This window comes from Anopheles coustani, chromosome 2 (assembly GCF_943734705.1).
Source record: "Anopheles coustani chromosome 2, idAnoCousDA_361_x.2, whole genome shotgun sequence".
NCBI lineage: Eukaryota > Metazoa > Arthropoda > Insecta > Diptera > Culicidae > Anopheles > Anopheles coustani.
The window spans coordinates 88693657-88709707 of NC_071289.1; the positions used below are offsets into that span (position 1 = coordinate 88693657).

General features: G+C 44.1%; 1 protein-coding gene across 4 annotated transcripts in view; it reads right to left on the minus strand.

Annotated features, from left to right (window-relative positions):
- The window catches only part of LOC131267731 (AF4/FMR2 family member lilli-like), a 169911-nt gene that overhangs the window by 48634 nt on the left and 105226 nt on the right, over positions 1–16051 (minus strand). For 3 of the 4 annotated variants that reach the window (XM_058270675.1, XM_058270676.1, XM_058270677.1), the window contains 2 exons: positions 14298–14645; positions 13864–14205 (listed from right to left, as the gene is read on the minus strand). In XM_058270675.1, the coding sequence (XP_058126658.1) occupies positions 13864–14205; positions 14298–14645 (690 nt within the window). The remainder of the gene's footprint in view (positions 1–13863; positions 14206–14297; positions 14646–16051) is intronic. The other variant, XM_058270678.1, reaches the window with a different exon arrangement.

A 16051-nucleotide genomic window follows, 5' to 3' on the forward strand; every position in this document is an offset into this window, starting at 1 on the left:
GGTATAGGAATGGCAGTAATGGATTATTCGGATGACTGATTTTACGGCGGGCGCATCAACTAAATCGATGTGACGCCCGAGTGGCCCAATGTCCCCGCCGCAGCCGGGGCAAACACCGCATCCTTTCCATCACAGAATGGAGTGAGTGACCCATTCCCACCCAGCGCTAAAGCTTTCCCTCCCGGTCGGTTCCATTGAATTTTGTATTGTATCACGTTGCAGCGTTTTCCGTCAGCTGCAACCGAGGGTTCCATCGTTTGAAACTGATCTCTATGCCTTCCTACCTACCGTTTCCATGGTAATATTTTCAAACGAATCGGAAGCACGAACCACGCGAAACGAGGGCTTAGAATTTAGCCAAGCGAAGCACTTGACATCATTGAAAACAAACACCATGTGTGTCGGGTAAACTTAGCAAGGATGCTTTTGTGCTTTTCCAATGATTCGTAGCTAATAAATAGGGTTTACATCTCACCAGTCCATTATTTCAAAGATAATTTATTAGCGCTTTCGATATGCTTTAAATCATAGATTCAAGTCTAGAGAGTTCTTAAAATTAACTCGATCGTTTATTTCTAATTCCCATTTTTCTCTGGCGTATCAAATGAAGCATCCGGAATCTTTTTGTTGGGGGGAAAACTTTTTGAGGCCAACAACGTGAACCGAATCGAAATCAAACACTGCCTTTCCGTGATACCGTATATAGGTCTAAAGAGGGAATTTTATCTCGCCCAAAAGTTCCTTGATCAATCGGAAAAATATGCACATCGTTGCTGTGGGGCATAATTTCACCTTCCCCATAAAAAAAACCCCTCGCGCCAACCGTGTACACTGTTCCAGCCACGTATATGAACCGACATAAATATTCACCGACGGTGCGCGTTTCGTGTTTTTCTTTCTTTTATCCCCAGCACTTCTTGGCAAAGTTAATAAATAACACCTTCGGGTCCATTTTTATGCCAAGATGAAGTGGCACCCTCTCGCCAGCAGTGGGGGTAGATATGAGCTTCAGGTATCATTTAACCTCGTCGAGATCGGAGAGCGCGTTGCTGACGGTGAAGGCGACATAAAGGTACAAGCGTGAGCGAGAGAAATATAGACAGAGAAAGCGTGGTGGAGAGAGGGCGGTGAAAAAGTTTCGCTAACAAGCAGAAACGAGCAAGTTGATACTGATACCGCCTGATAAACGACCGACAGTGACATACGATCCCTTTTTCGCTGAGCGAGTAAATGGGACCTCCAGTGTCGGGTGACCCCAAAACATGGGACTCGTTTGTTGCCTAGAGTAGTGTAAATTTAGATGGATTCATTAGTGAGCTGTTAAGCAAATAAAAATCAACACATTGTAACGATGCGCTTCCAGCATGAAAAAATTAAAAGACAAAACATAACGCGATGTGGGAGCAGTAAAGAGTAATCAAAGATTCAGAGAACAAATGGGCTTAATCACATGCAAGACAAAACATTATGGTACCAAATATTCCCCGATGGAGGCGCCCAGTAGTTGACTGTCCAATCATGAAGTTGAACGCTCTAGGTTGGAGATATCTGCCTGGATGTAGTTCCATTGCGGACGGAATTTGCATGGCGTTTGCAAGGAAAAGTTGCAAAAATGTCTTTTCCGTCCCGGGCAACAAATAGCAAATCCAACCTCCTTCCGGGGCTTTACAAAGTCCCGCAGCGTAAGCAGGACAAAGTTTATCTTTATGCCAGCCTCGTCCTGCGACTTGCTTGTAGGCACTGTGCCCGAGAGAAGAAAGTCGCTTAACGATTACACACATAACAAATTTAGTTTAAGTTTTACTTTCGCTTAGCTGCATGGTCGTGGTGTACGGGAAATGCGACCTGCTGCTAGAAAATCCCAAGATTTATTTCTTTCCCCACCGTCGTTTTTCTTTTCGTGAGATGGATTAAGTTATCTTCGATGCTTAGTTCGTTTGTTTGTTTTCTTTTTCGTTCACAGTGAAATCTATAGGTGCATGTAAAGAAGGTGACCAAATTCGGGGGAGATGACTTTACGTTATTTTACTGAAACATATTATTTTTTGTGAGTGTTTCGTGAAACCTAATTTCAGTTTCTGGTTGGCTTCTGTCTCCATCCTATGTTCACAGTTTCCGTTTCCCATGGAGAGACTTACATTTACTTCGTGATATTTTTTATGTTTACCGAATCCACGAATGCTTTAGATATGCTAAGCGCCACCCAGCATGTTTTCCATGTCGGTTAAAGAAAGGTTTAGCATTACTTGGCTGACAAAAAAAAAAAAAAAATAACTTCGCTTGGAACTCGGATCCTGCTCAGAATGTGGGCCTGCGCTAGCCTTCATGATCAATGCAGAAAATGTAGGGATAAAGAGGGAAAAGCAAAAAATGGCAAGCTATCGCATCGGCACCATTTTGCTAAAAGCGCATATAAAGTAGATCGTACCGTGGTCAAGCGATTGCGAGGAGGATGGAAGAACGCTAGGAAAATATAAATGCAACTTTATACTTTCCTGTGAGAGCCGACCGTGTTTTATCGGAGTGGTTTTTTCCAGTCAAAAAAAAAAAGCTCAGTATCTTCAGTTCAGGTACAAGACAGACTCCACAACGACTTTCCGAGATGAAGAAGCTTCCGATCCGTTCGGGACCGTTGGTGCAAAACATTTCCCACTTCAATTCGTAGTCACCGTCGGTGCACAGGGTTTGCAAACGTGCATCGGCAATCTAAGCTCGCGTTGTTACTATGAATTATGGTGCAAGTTTTCGCTTACCATTACCTCGATCGCTTTCTTTCGGTTCTTTATTCCATCTTTTGACCAGCTTTGCGTATTTCCTCCCCGGTAAAAAAATATGCTGCTTCCTTTGATAACGAGGGAAAAATGACCCACCAGGATTATGACGTTGGAAGAGGAAAAGTTGGAGAGGAAAAAAAGTATCTTACAGAACCCACTGAGCACTAATGCACTTTCGAACGCACGTCCGCATATCCACCTCCAACGCTCTAGGAATAAAGTTTCCAATCGAACGGTTTCCAATCGTTTCCACCGGCCGGAAAGTGCGGCTCACTGCAGACCAATAAGTTGAGTCCACAAAGCGTAGGAAGGAGAAATGAGCGGGTGGTAGTGAAACGAAATTGACGAAAGAAAAGAAAAATCTGCATGTGTCATTCGGATGATAGTGGGCGGATGGAAACATGATAAATGCGATTATTTTCCTCCACCGCGCGAATGACCCGACTGGCGGACAAGAAATGGAATACGACGATCCAATATTTCAAAGGCACCAGGTACAGTTCTGGGATGCTTTTATGCAAAGGAAAATAGAACCACCGTTTAAGTCAAGGAGTTAACAAGAACACGCAATATTTTCCATACTAAAATAGAAAACTTTGCCATTCTTGGAATTTAACAATGAATTGGTCTTATCTACTTTCCCATTTAAACAGAATATGGAGTAAAAACTAATTTTGTCCCATGTTTGTACGGCAGAACGGAAAACATCGTAAATGAAATTAATTTTACGTTCATAAAATTCTTGTTAAGGCTTCAGCTCTTGTTGAAATTTCTCTGCGATTTTACGACATGAAGATGTAACATAACTGCCTTCATGGTCTTCCCATTATCATTAGATGAGATGAAAAATCATCATAATGCTAATGCTAGACACTTCCACACATTCAAGAAACCCCGGCAAAATCGTGTAAACGTGCGGAAAATGTCAACGGTGAAATATTGGATGATGGGGATTTGATACAAGGCTTTTCATGTAATTTTACAGATTGCCAGGTACGTTCGTTGTTCTGTCATCCACGCTCGTCGTTTCACACGACAGCGTTCTAGCTTCGTAGAATTACTTCTCCACAAGACATGGAAAACAATATAAAAAGAAGCCCATGAAAAGAAGACGTCCAATCCATTGAGACATTTTCCTTTACTGTCGACGTACACGATCGTTAATGTCACCATTATACAAAAATGGTCATTTTAAACGGGCGAAACGAAGCTATCTTCGAGGCAACTATTGTATTCCTTGGATGCTGTCTGGTTTGGCAATCACAATCTCTGTTTCTCTCTCTCTCTCTTTTACCAAAATATTTCTGTACCGAAAAGGTGCTTCATTGCGTACCCAAAGAAAAAGGACTTCCAAGTCGCTTCTTCATATTAAGTTCTTCTGCTGTTCTTCTGTTCGTGCATGTCAATTTATTCCTACAATGCATGTTGAAATGTCGAGCTTTTTCGGTAAAAAAAGTAAACAGGTTCGGTTTGATGTGGCGTGAAACGTGGTATCTAGCGAATAATAATGATTCTATCAACCGCAGATTCGTAAAAGATGGTTGGTTTTAAAAGGCATAGAATTTTTTACTCAGTTTTTTTGTACACGCGTACACACCATATACATGCACACAATTAAGAAGAAAACATGGACGATTTCAGAGAAAAAGCGAATGAAGTCGAAGACTTTTAGGAATATGTTTATTTAAATCAACATGTTTCAGATAATGTACTTCAAATCGTGTTATAACGTAGTAAAAGTAAACCATTTGAGATGGAAAAATAGCGATGTGATGGGATGGGAACAAAACATTGTACCTCGTTAGAAACCAAATAAGCAAAAAATAGAATTGCAAATAAATTGATTGATCATGCAGGTGCCTGGAAGTGACAGTTTTGAATGTCGATTTCGTTCTGCGATAGAAAAACGCACGCATGTTGATTGAAAGAGTGGGGAAAAAGAGCAAAACGTTTAAAAAATAAAATAAAAATCTGAACAACTATCAATTCAGACTAACAACACATTCACCATATCCCCGTTGTGCTTCGTCTTCGTCGCCCACGTCACCGGGAGATTGAAATGAAAATATTGACAGGCAAACGAATCGACACAACGTTCGGATCTGACACACAGCTTTACTCTCCACTGCCTCCACTCCAGCCCGGCAAAATTAATTCGAGATAAATGTTTCTCATCACCGACAACAAGCTACAGATAAGCTGCCGAACCATTCGTATACAAACACGGAATCATTTATGGCGAAGAGAATTAATTGAAGCACCGGGTATTTTCCTTTGGTTTGCCCGGGTTGCTTGAAAATGTTACTCCTTCGCCGTTCGACAACAAACACCGTTGTATCGGAGGGGGTTTTGGGGTCGGGTGCACCTGAAGCATGTGCACATAACGAAGGCCTCGTCTCGTCTTCCTTCCTTGGGCTCGGAAGGAAACGGTACGATAAAAGCGAGCTATTCCGGGCTCAGAAAACCCATTCTGCTGGGAAATGAATTCATTTGCCGGTTTTGGCTCGTAATAGGATTAACTCGAGATCTGCTCGGGATGTACCATGCGCTCGGTTAACATACCGACGTGTGTAGTGCTCTTGTGTCCGTATAAATATGTGTGGACATAATGGGCTCTCGTTCGTGCAAGCGAATTGCCACTTTGCGGTAGGATTCGGGTTGGAAATGAAGCAGTCCCGATGTTTCCTGCACTAATAGCAACACAAGCACATACGCTCACAGACACACACATACGACAACGGGATGACAAACGGTGCCATCTCCGAACCGCGCATTGCCTCATAATTAATCAATCATGCGGCGAGCGGGATGATCAAATTTATGTAATGTTTATTTAGGACCGGCAACACCATTCACATGAAGACCACTTCCGCCTGCCGAGCCGTAGTTTAAACAATCGTATTTATTATCATATGCTCCGCCTGCCCCCTGCTGGTTGATTGTTGCCCTTCGCCTTCGTCAACTACAACTAAGACATCTTTCGTAAGGATCGCTTGGGGAAATGCCAACGCGTTATCACCGACGGGACATCATCGGAAGGTGCCAAAGTATTTTCCCAACCGAAACCGACTGCAAACAGAAACCTCCTCAAGAAGCCATAACAATTACCGTTCATGGGACTTGTGGTTTGATGGGTCACTTGGCGTGGCGTTTCCGGGTGAACGGTACAAGAGTTTCCACTTTACCCGTGCCGGGAGCGGTTCATATTTGGAGGTAATTTTCCATTTATTTCTATTAACAATCATCTAGCAACAAGACGGTAATGGAACGGTTGTGTACGGAATTATATCCACAGAGGTAAACTAAAAAAAGGACATGCTGAGAAGAGGTTCTATGCTGGTAATGTTGGTACATTGTCCTGAAACATTTTCTTTTTCCTTTACACCAAACACCAAACAGCCGCCAGGTGAAAATGAGGCAGCTGAAGCAAGTACAGGCCAACACGAGCAAAATAAATCTTGACCAACCAAAACGCATTAAACAAACCCATTAATGATAATGGATAAAATTATTCTCATTAGATCATCTTTTTTGTTTGTTGAAAAACGAAAAGATTTTGTGCAAACTATGCTTCTCGCTTTTAGGGAGCTGAAATATCATATTTTAGCAACTTCTTTCCTTTCTGCGTTTAGAGAGAAAAAAACGAAAAGCCTTCTTTTCTTTTTTTGGGTAAACGAAACGAAGCGTAAAGTTACATCGAGCAACTGCTTTCCTGAGCACTGCGGCCATGTTGAAGGTCGGTGAAAAGCGAAGGTTGCCGGTAAATGGACTGCAATACAATGTATCCATCATTATACGCTGGCGAAAAGCAGCGGACCATCGCTGCCGTTTTGCGAGAACGGTGGCTAAAAAAAAAGAAAAGAAAAAGTCGCGGTGGAAAAGCCGAGCAAATTCGTGTTTCGACCTGGTTTTCCATCATCCACGGAAGCGGGAGCTCATTATTTCGAGGACTGTGTTTGGTGCGGCCGAAACCCGCGCGTCGGATGCTGTGTGCCGATGAAGGACGCTCCACTTAGCCTCTCCAGCACACAAATCATCACCATCATCACTACAAACACACACACATACACACAAGTGCACAAGCCGACTGAAAACCGCACTTTATGTCAGCTCGTAGCGTCCATGCTCGGTGCGCGTGGCACAGCGTCAGCACAATGGAACGAATGTGGGACACACCGGAAGATCCGGAGGTAGAAAAGTAGGCAGAAAAAATCCCAAGCTACCAAACAGCGGACGAACGTACGGACCCGCCGTCTCGGCTTCTTCGAGCGGTGAATAAATGAAGGACAACCATCCATCTCTACCCTCCTCTTGGAGCACACGGGAACATGGTGGCATGAGTGGAACCCACCACCGGATGTGAACATTAAATTGCTTTCGCAACCGCTAATGCGTGCCGGACGGGATTTTTTACGATGCGATGCGGCAGGGAAAGGCTATTAGCATCACAATCGAAACCGAGTTCCGGGAGGGTTCTTTTTTTCTTCTCCCGAATTTATTTCTGTCCTCACAGATTTTTTTCCAGGAGATGGGTCACTTCCGATCTTGCCACTGTTACAAGCTAAGGCCCGACTGCTTCGGCGAGGGGTGGTAACAACAATTGAAGGAGAAAATGGATGGCAGCCGGAGGAAATATAAAATAAGATAGCCTGCGGTATGGCGGGAGGAATATAAAATGGAAGAAATTGTTGAGTTATGGTCGATAAATTTCGCGAAAATGGCTACCTCCTCCTTATACACAATATAGTGCGAAAAAAAAGTTCAAAAATATAAAACATTTTCTTAAGTTTTTGAAATTATATATTACCATTAAAATTACGGTAAATGCGTGTATAAAACAAGTGATATCATGAGAAATAAAAAACAAAATAGAGCATCATTTTTCTCATGACACATCAAGTACAGTTTACGATTCTCAAATGTTGGTCACTACGCTTCAGAGGGGGGAGAAAAATAGCTTGCCGCAAGGAAAAATTGATGACACCGGAGGTCGCGATTTGCTGGCGTGGTGATTGGATCGGAAATCAGGAAGTGCACTGGAGTGCACTTTTGATCGTATGACGGGGAACATTCACACTGCTGCTGCTGAAAATGTCCCATATCTACCGGTGTGTTCGGTGCCTTGTCCGAGCGGTGCTCTCGGAATTGATAGCGTTCGCGTTAGCTGTGATTGACATTTTGCGCACATGGAAGAACAAAAACGAGAAGCTGGCAAGCAAAAACCAGAAAGGAAGCACCAAAATGTGATATTTGTAGTCAGTGCGACATGACTTGTTTTTTGCCGAGGGTCTGTGTACCGATGGTGGGATTTCACCGAAACCATCTAAATTGTACCACGTTCTGCCCATAGGGTAGTGCGCACACACACACACAGAATCTACTCCTTTCATCGTTATGACCCCTAAGGACTCACTTCGGACAAGCGAGCAGAAGGGTGGAACTCATTCTGCTTGGACGCGCAAAACCCCGGGACCAGTGTTTTCCACTTGGAAAGCACATTGCGGCCAAATTGAGACAATTGATGACAACGATCTCGTGTGGTTGTACATTAAGTCGAACGGTGGGAGAAAATGTACGATGTAAAATAAAATTGCTAAGACACGCGAAATTATTAGCAAGAAGGTAGTTTATATTTTTTCAAAGGTAAAAGGTATTGGAAAAGAAATTTTTCTTTAGTACCAGTTTAACTTCATTTTATTTAAAAAGAAGAAGCAGTTAACAACACAAAAACTATTAAGAGACCAACTTTGTTTGCTACACAACATTACATCAGGGTGATTTCTTTGAATTTTCCACTATTGACGACGGAAAAGATTTTCACGCCCCAGTTAGGCGCACAGTCGGAAGTATCATTTCATGGATGGCGCTCATTAAAACGGTCCTCGTTAAAACAGCGTACCGTCTCTACTAGCCTTTTTGATCTACGGTGACATTTCTGAAGCCCATCATCATCATCAGCATCGCTGATGCCATTTTGCAGTGGCACAGTGAAAAACTAGAAAAAAAAATAATAGAAGAACCGGAATAGGGCCATCAGCAGAAAGGAGGCAGTTTTGCAACCGTGTGGGTTTTTTTCGCCCGTACCGCGCTCCTTTCTCCCCCCTCATCACCACCCCCGTACCCTTTGGTGACCCGTTTAAAATTCCACACAACTTTCTCGCTCGACCAACCAGCAGAGCTCAATTGTGCTCATTGTACCCGGGGGTGGGGAGGTGCAGTTGTCTATTGTTGCACAACACCACCCAGCCCACGTCGCTAACATTCTCTACCGAGGCAGAGCGGAAAAAAAGGCTTCACCACAGCCCAGCCTAAAGGGATGATTAATTTAAAATTAGATTCAATTGTAACATTCGTTTGAGACGGTGGAAAAGAAAGTTGTTCCTTGAGTTGATGGCGCGGGGAAAAGATAAAATTGAAGCATTGTTTCGCAAGGTTTCACAGAATGGCAGTGTGAGCAAGAAAGCCCAAGAAAAGTGGGGATTCAAATGATTTTCCGCTAATGAGACAGCCACCAACGGAGATGGATGATTGCTACGAGCTAATGAGCACTATAGAGGAGTGCATTTTCAGTGATTTCATTTGATGCCACCGGAACTGAAAGTTCATGATTTTTGTGCATGTTTTAAAAAAAGTTTCTTAATGTATTACGTAAAAGTTCCACTCATGAATTTATATTAAAAACCATCGAAAATAACCTAAGTCTCCAGCATTCGTGTTGTAATTGAACCGAAACAATGAGCCCACCATCGCGGTAACGATCCATTAGGGAAGCTTTGCAATCAATTTACAGCGCCGTCATCATTATCGAACCGAAACCCGAACACCCTAACGGAAAATCCCAGCGAGGAATCAAAACCCGGGATGGTCCGGTGGTTTCGGCGTAGCCTTCGGTTGGACCCCGTCACAACGGGGACGGTCATTAATAATTGCGATGTTATTGTACGTCAAAGTGTCCTTTCCGTGATGGCGGTCCCGTTGCTGACCGAGCGGAAGTGAAAATCGATGCGCTCCGCCACTCGCCATTGTCGCTTTTCCGTTCGCTTCGTTACTCTTTGGGGTGGTAGCGCTTCTCGCGGTTCATCTGTTTTCCCGGTGGGTTATTACAGTTGACAAACGAACGTTCCGTCCTCATTCAATGCACAAACAGTCGGTTATGATCGGAGGTCGGAGCTAATAAGGGCATCGGCGCGGGATGCTAGGAGTTTGAGTTGAGTTTTCATCATCCAATGTTTCCATCCAGATACTAATAATTGGAAAGCGAGAGCACTATTTTCCATAGCAGAAGCTGAGAGGGGACGAAAATAAAAGCGACAAAAATGTGTTGTGTAACCGAATGGATGGTGGTCGAAATGAACGAAGGGTCGGAACAATACCGCCTGACCTCAGCACAAAAAAAAAAGAAAATGTTCACCATTTCAGTGATAGAGAATGGAAAAAAACCTCCTATATTTTCCATCATCACCCCACTTCGATAGCACGAAAGTGTCCCAATTTAGTGCAGGCTGGAAACACATCAACGGACGCCGGAAGGACATGACAAAATCATTCACAGTAATTACCAGCGACCAGGCGCCTCCATCGCCACGCAGAGACGACAGAAACATGGCAATAGTACTGGTAGTACCGTGGGGGTAGTAGTGGTACACGGGTTTTCCAAATAAATAGCAAACTTTGCGGGTGACGGGAAACGCCGTCTCATACGCGCGTCATCTTCGAGGTGACGGTTTTCCGTGTACAAATGGCACAGGATGAGTATCGATATTCCCTGCACGGATGAGTAAAAATCAGTCAACAAGATTTCACGTCTCAGCTTTCGTCCCTTTTAGCACAGGCTTAGCTAATTAGGCGAGTGACAGAATATTCCACCGAAAACCCCGTCCATCATCCAGCAAAAACGGGCGGCGGAAAGCCATATCAAGCAGTCTCATCGTTCGGGGGGAAGGAAAAATGGGAAATTCGGTACAAAAATAATTCCCAAAAGTAAATACCACCTCCAGCTCGAACCCGACACGATGGTGAATAAATTAGCGAAATGTAAAAGTGCCGCCGGTTCGTCGGGGTGGAGGTGGAGGAAAAGGCCAATGGAAAGCACGGAAGGCAGCTGCAAATTCAGAGAAATAACACATCATTCGTTCTCATCCCTCGGGTCGAGTTTGGGGAGAAAAGGAAAAGAAAGCGAGGTCTGACTGCTGGCAAGAGGCCAAAAATCCCGAAACGCTAAAACGGTCGTTCCATCGGAATGTGGTCGAAAGCGTGGCATTCCCGGGAGCCAACCAGTGCCCGGGATTCCAGGCGCCAGCAAAATGTGTGTCTGGTTGGGGGGGAAAAGTTGGCACGAGCACTTTTGCATGCTGATGCCATTAGCGCAAAGGGCATATGATGTCATGCCGGGGAAGCGTTTGGTTGTTACTTTATTTCTTCCTCCACTTTTTGCTCTTCTTCTAGAACATATGTCCAGCAACTGATGATGGTAGTTAGTGTGTAATTAAAAAACCAGATGAAGGAAAACGAATCGTATCATGTTGCGGGTGATGTTTAACCTTTCCACCGTCAAACATCATATTTTACCTTTCAAAAATTGAGGTAAAAAATGGTTATGAACAATCCTTGTGGTTCACTTTTGGTTATTTTCAAACATGAAAAAACGTCTCAACCTCAAACCACCCATAAAATTCAACTAGGTAAAAAGGACCTCTTGTCAAGCGTCTTGGGGAGAAATTATCCACCAACGCCAGATGGAGGAAGTGTTACGTTACAAAGGAAAAAGGTTTCTTTGTCAGGAAGCGCCTTGCAAGATTGAGTTTCCATCCCGGCGGACCAATGAAGCCAATCGAGGCGTCGGCACCGACTGATGCGACTGACTAGAATGGTTAATTTTCCGGTGGGTGAGCCCTTCAATAAAGCCTGACTACCGATGGGCGTCTGTTCAAAAGGCAGCTGCCCTCAATGTGGTGACTATTGATTATCCTCCTTAGTTAAAACGAACCACTCCGGTGGAACACATCGTCCCAAGACCAGGGAACCTTTTCCGTGAAGATCCCAGGGGAAAAGACGGCAGCGGCAAGCTGTGATTGGTCAGTATTCTGGGTGGATACTGTTTCCTTATCCCCCCGCTCGTTGTTTTCTTGTAAAGTAAGAAAGGGAAGCCGACTTGTTTGCGCCCGACGATGACGATGGGGAAAACGGCCCACCGAGATGGACGTTGTTAATGGAACATCATTACGCTTCGGGGGTGCGACAGATTTCAACCATCTGTTTCCTATCCCAGACTTTGCATTCATGGGGTTGAATAAGATGTTCTCGTTTGGAGCGGGTGTTTGGAACTAGTAACATGGTACACTTTTCGGACCTCCGAGGAGCTGCTGACCAGCAACCTGAACAATACTAAGCTGGCCAGAAAACCTCAACGATGTTAGATTTAAAATATCGCCGTTCGTAATGAGCTTCAATCTGGTTGTACACAAAATAACAAGCCCATGGAGATATACCGTATTTACAAAAGAGTTGCCAGGGAAACCCTTTCGCCTGAAAGAATAGACCCATTTGCATACGTTGCTGGCGACATTTGTTTCACAGCCTGCTCTTGCCTCATTCGCACCCGGCAGCTTGTGTACGAATCTCTATTTGTTCGTTTGATGAATGAACATTTGTTATACGGGTCGTTCTAGTTCGTGTTCAAGCCGAACGGGGAGTCTGCCCCTTCCTATGGGCCAACAAAGCCTTCGGGTTCACACATGCATTGCATGGGCACTCTAATTTATGTTTGTGCATGTTTGTCTGGAAAATTATGTTGGCCGGCAATGAGCGGGCTTTTGTTGTCTGGTTCGAAGGAGGGGCGGGATGAAAAAAGCTGTCGATTCTTTTGCCTGCTGCCCATTCCGCATTCTTTTGTCCTAGCTTACGTTTTTTTTTCTAACGCTTTCATTCGGGTGCAAAACATGTTTCACTCTATTCAAGCCACTCTCAACGTGTCGCCTTGGTAAAGTGAAATAAAACCCAGAGTGACGAATACGTTTCGGATTCGCCACCGACCGGCAGGGCGTTTTCGTGCTAAGTAGGGCAAAGAACAGGACCCAAATACAACACCCGAGGCGGAGCAAAATGCGCCAAGAGCACTCCACACACCAATGCAATTTATTTCATCCCAAAACTAACACACAACAGAAACATTCGTCATCTGCTTCGGATCGGCCAAGGGGTTTCTTTTTGGGTTGCTTATCATTTCTTGTCAGATTTTTATGGTGCAATCATGTTTTGACGAGGGATATGGAACCCTACGGTGCGAAGCCATTGAGCCGTTTGTCATCTTCCGCTGAGAGCACTGTTTCTTTTTCATCCACAATGATAGATAGCTTTATCTTCGAGAGAGAATGTGTGTTTGCAAATGATACGTATTTGTATGCATTTTTTTTCGTTTTCAATTTGCATTTATTTGAAATGGTATGTCAGAGTCGTGTACCTTTTATGAATAGAAAGTAAGGTTTTGTTTACTATCTTATAAAATTAATGTATCCCGTTTGCTAAAATTAATTAAACCGTACGAGATGATAAAGAAATCAAAAGAAAAATAACTTTAACCCTACCACGATCAAGGGAAATATGTTTCCCATCTACAAAACTTGTTACTGTTTGTTCAACTATTATCAAAACGATACTTTTGAAACGAAACATCAAAGAAAACATTATGTCAAAGGCGGCAAATGTCTTTCTGAACGAATAAACAAAAAAGAACTATCAAAATTAATTGCTCATAAACCAAACCATTCGTGCGTTCAACCAACAATATTTGGAAAGTTTATTGGACTTGATGAATTTATTATTTTTTTAAAGAGATGACTAAGATCTTTTTTAATATGTAATTTGTATTGGAAAGCAAAAAAGAGACATTCCGATACCATACCTATACTCGTCGTTTATTTACTTTTATGGTCCATAGGGAACAAATTTTTCCAATTATAGAAAAACCTACACAGACTGCTAAGTTTTTCTGGTGATATTCTCTTATTTTGCACCCCAAATGATGTGTTGTATTATCAATTTTAGTCTTCAATAGCTTATGGTCCTAAAGAGGTTAAAGGGTTTTACTCACCATGCTTACAGTCTGTTGATCAATCCCGTTCGAAAGAGCAACGGCACCGTTTCCGGCCGCACTTCCGTTGGCACCGGAGGCTCCGTTGTTGCTGCCAGTGTTCGTGCCGGCCCCGCTACCGTTCGCACTGACGTTGGTGGAGGCGCCCGGTGATCCACCGTTGGCGTTCATGGCGGCTGCTGCTGCGGCGGCGGCGGCGACGGCTACCATTCCGGCATTGGCCGCGTTGGCTCCTCCCGCTCCGCTGACCATCGTCGACGGGAGGGGTAGGGGCAGCGACACTGCTATCGAGGTCGCCGGTGGAGCACCCAGTACGGACTGTGGGCTGAATTGACTCACGGACTGTGGGAGAAGGAAAAGCGTTTGGAGGGCAAATCAAATTAAAACAGTTAAGTTTAGAGAAATATCAAATTAAAACTAGAAATATTGCTTACATTTCGCAACGACTGAGACGTGGCGGCGGCGTTGATTTGGGCCGCGGCGGCGGCGGCGGCAACTGCGACGGCATGCTGCTGCTGCTGCTGCTGTTGCTGTTGTTGCTGCTGCTGGCTGAGATGGTCCTGCTGCTGCTTGAGCGTGCTGAGCGAGTGCTGATCCAGTGCACCACCTCCTCCACCACCTCCGCCGCCTCCTCCTCCTCCGCCACCGGCGCTACCACCGCCGCCGGCCCCCGTCGCTCCCTTGACGACCTGCACCGAGAGGCTGTCTGTGCTAACGGTTTGTGCTGCTCCCGGCGGGAACCCGGGTGTGCCCGGAAACGGTCCCATCCCCTGGACCATCTGCTGTGGAACGAAAGCACAAAAACATAACAAACAAACAGATTAAAATTCCGTTTTAGCACAGTGGGGTTCAGTCGAGGCGGACAGCATGAAACTCTCTTCAAAACCCAAAAACGCAGTATCTCATTAGCCCGCATTTTAATTCACGAGTTTGTCAAGTTTTTTTTTTGCCAGCAACGTGGAATGCTGGTGGAACGACGGTGCATAACATTTTCATAATAATGACCAGCAGAACGGTGAAAGGCATGATTTAACACAAGGACTTCCCAAAACGAAACTACGGTGTGGTTCCCAGGACATTGAAAACACTTTTCAGAACGGTCCCCCGAGTGTGCAAACGACGACCTTTGAGAGTCCCCCATTTTGTCTACATCAAAAGAACGCTTCCGACTATGGTCGCTGTGAACACAATCTGAGGGACAAGAGCTCCTTAACAAAAGTCTTCCGAATAATCGAACCCTTGGGAAATTATATCATCGGAAGGGTTTTATTTTTAACCACCGAGAAACGGGGAATAAACAGCTTCTATTCCCTTCCGAACATAAGTATCGATACGAAAACACTTTGGAACAATATCGAACCAGCACCCACTTGGACTCCTACATGTTCTAGTTATCTTCAACTTCATAAACACGGTCAAAAGAAGACCGATTCTGACGCACACAGTCCCACAAAAAAGGTAAAGACAATCAAGAACATCAAAGTGTGATAATACAAACATTAGGTCATGTATCAACCCACGGTGTTTTCCATAAAAAGCAATACCGGTAGAACGATCGAGGATGGGAACGTCGAAAGCTAAAAGTAGGAAAGAGTTAACACGAACACAACGTCGCTTGGAGCGAATGAGAGCACAACGACATCATCATCCTGTTATCGCCACCATATATTCACCGGAGAGAAAGCAATGCTTACTCCTTAGTTCCTGGATGCTTTTGAATAGTTCTTCTCCATCGAGATCGAGGGTCACGGAACTCATCAAGGTAACGTTGAGCCCGTTTTTCCGCTTTCCTAGTTGTGTGTTAATGCTTCGATAAGGTTTGGCCAGGGATTTGTAATAAAAATAAGATGCTACACTGCTATAAATAGTGAGTGCACTTCACATTCAACAGGATGTGATTACGATAAAGTTTTGGTAGTTATAGAAATTATTGATAACAACTAGTAAGGAACTTTAAGGGAGTTTTTAAATATAATAAATGCGACTCACTATGTTAGTGTTCTACAGTAGCAACATACTAACAAATGCATCGATGTGATTAAACTTTCACAGCAATGTTTTTGTACAATTTCTAGCATCGAACGAAAATGTTTACCAAAAACGTGTTTTGCCACTTCTTCCTTTGAAAGACAGCCCCGGTTTTGCTCATGAAACTCGCCCCGTTCGGGTTCCGTGTATTTGTTCATTT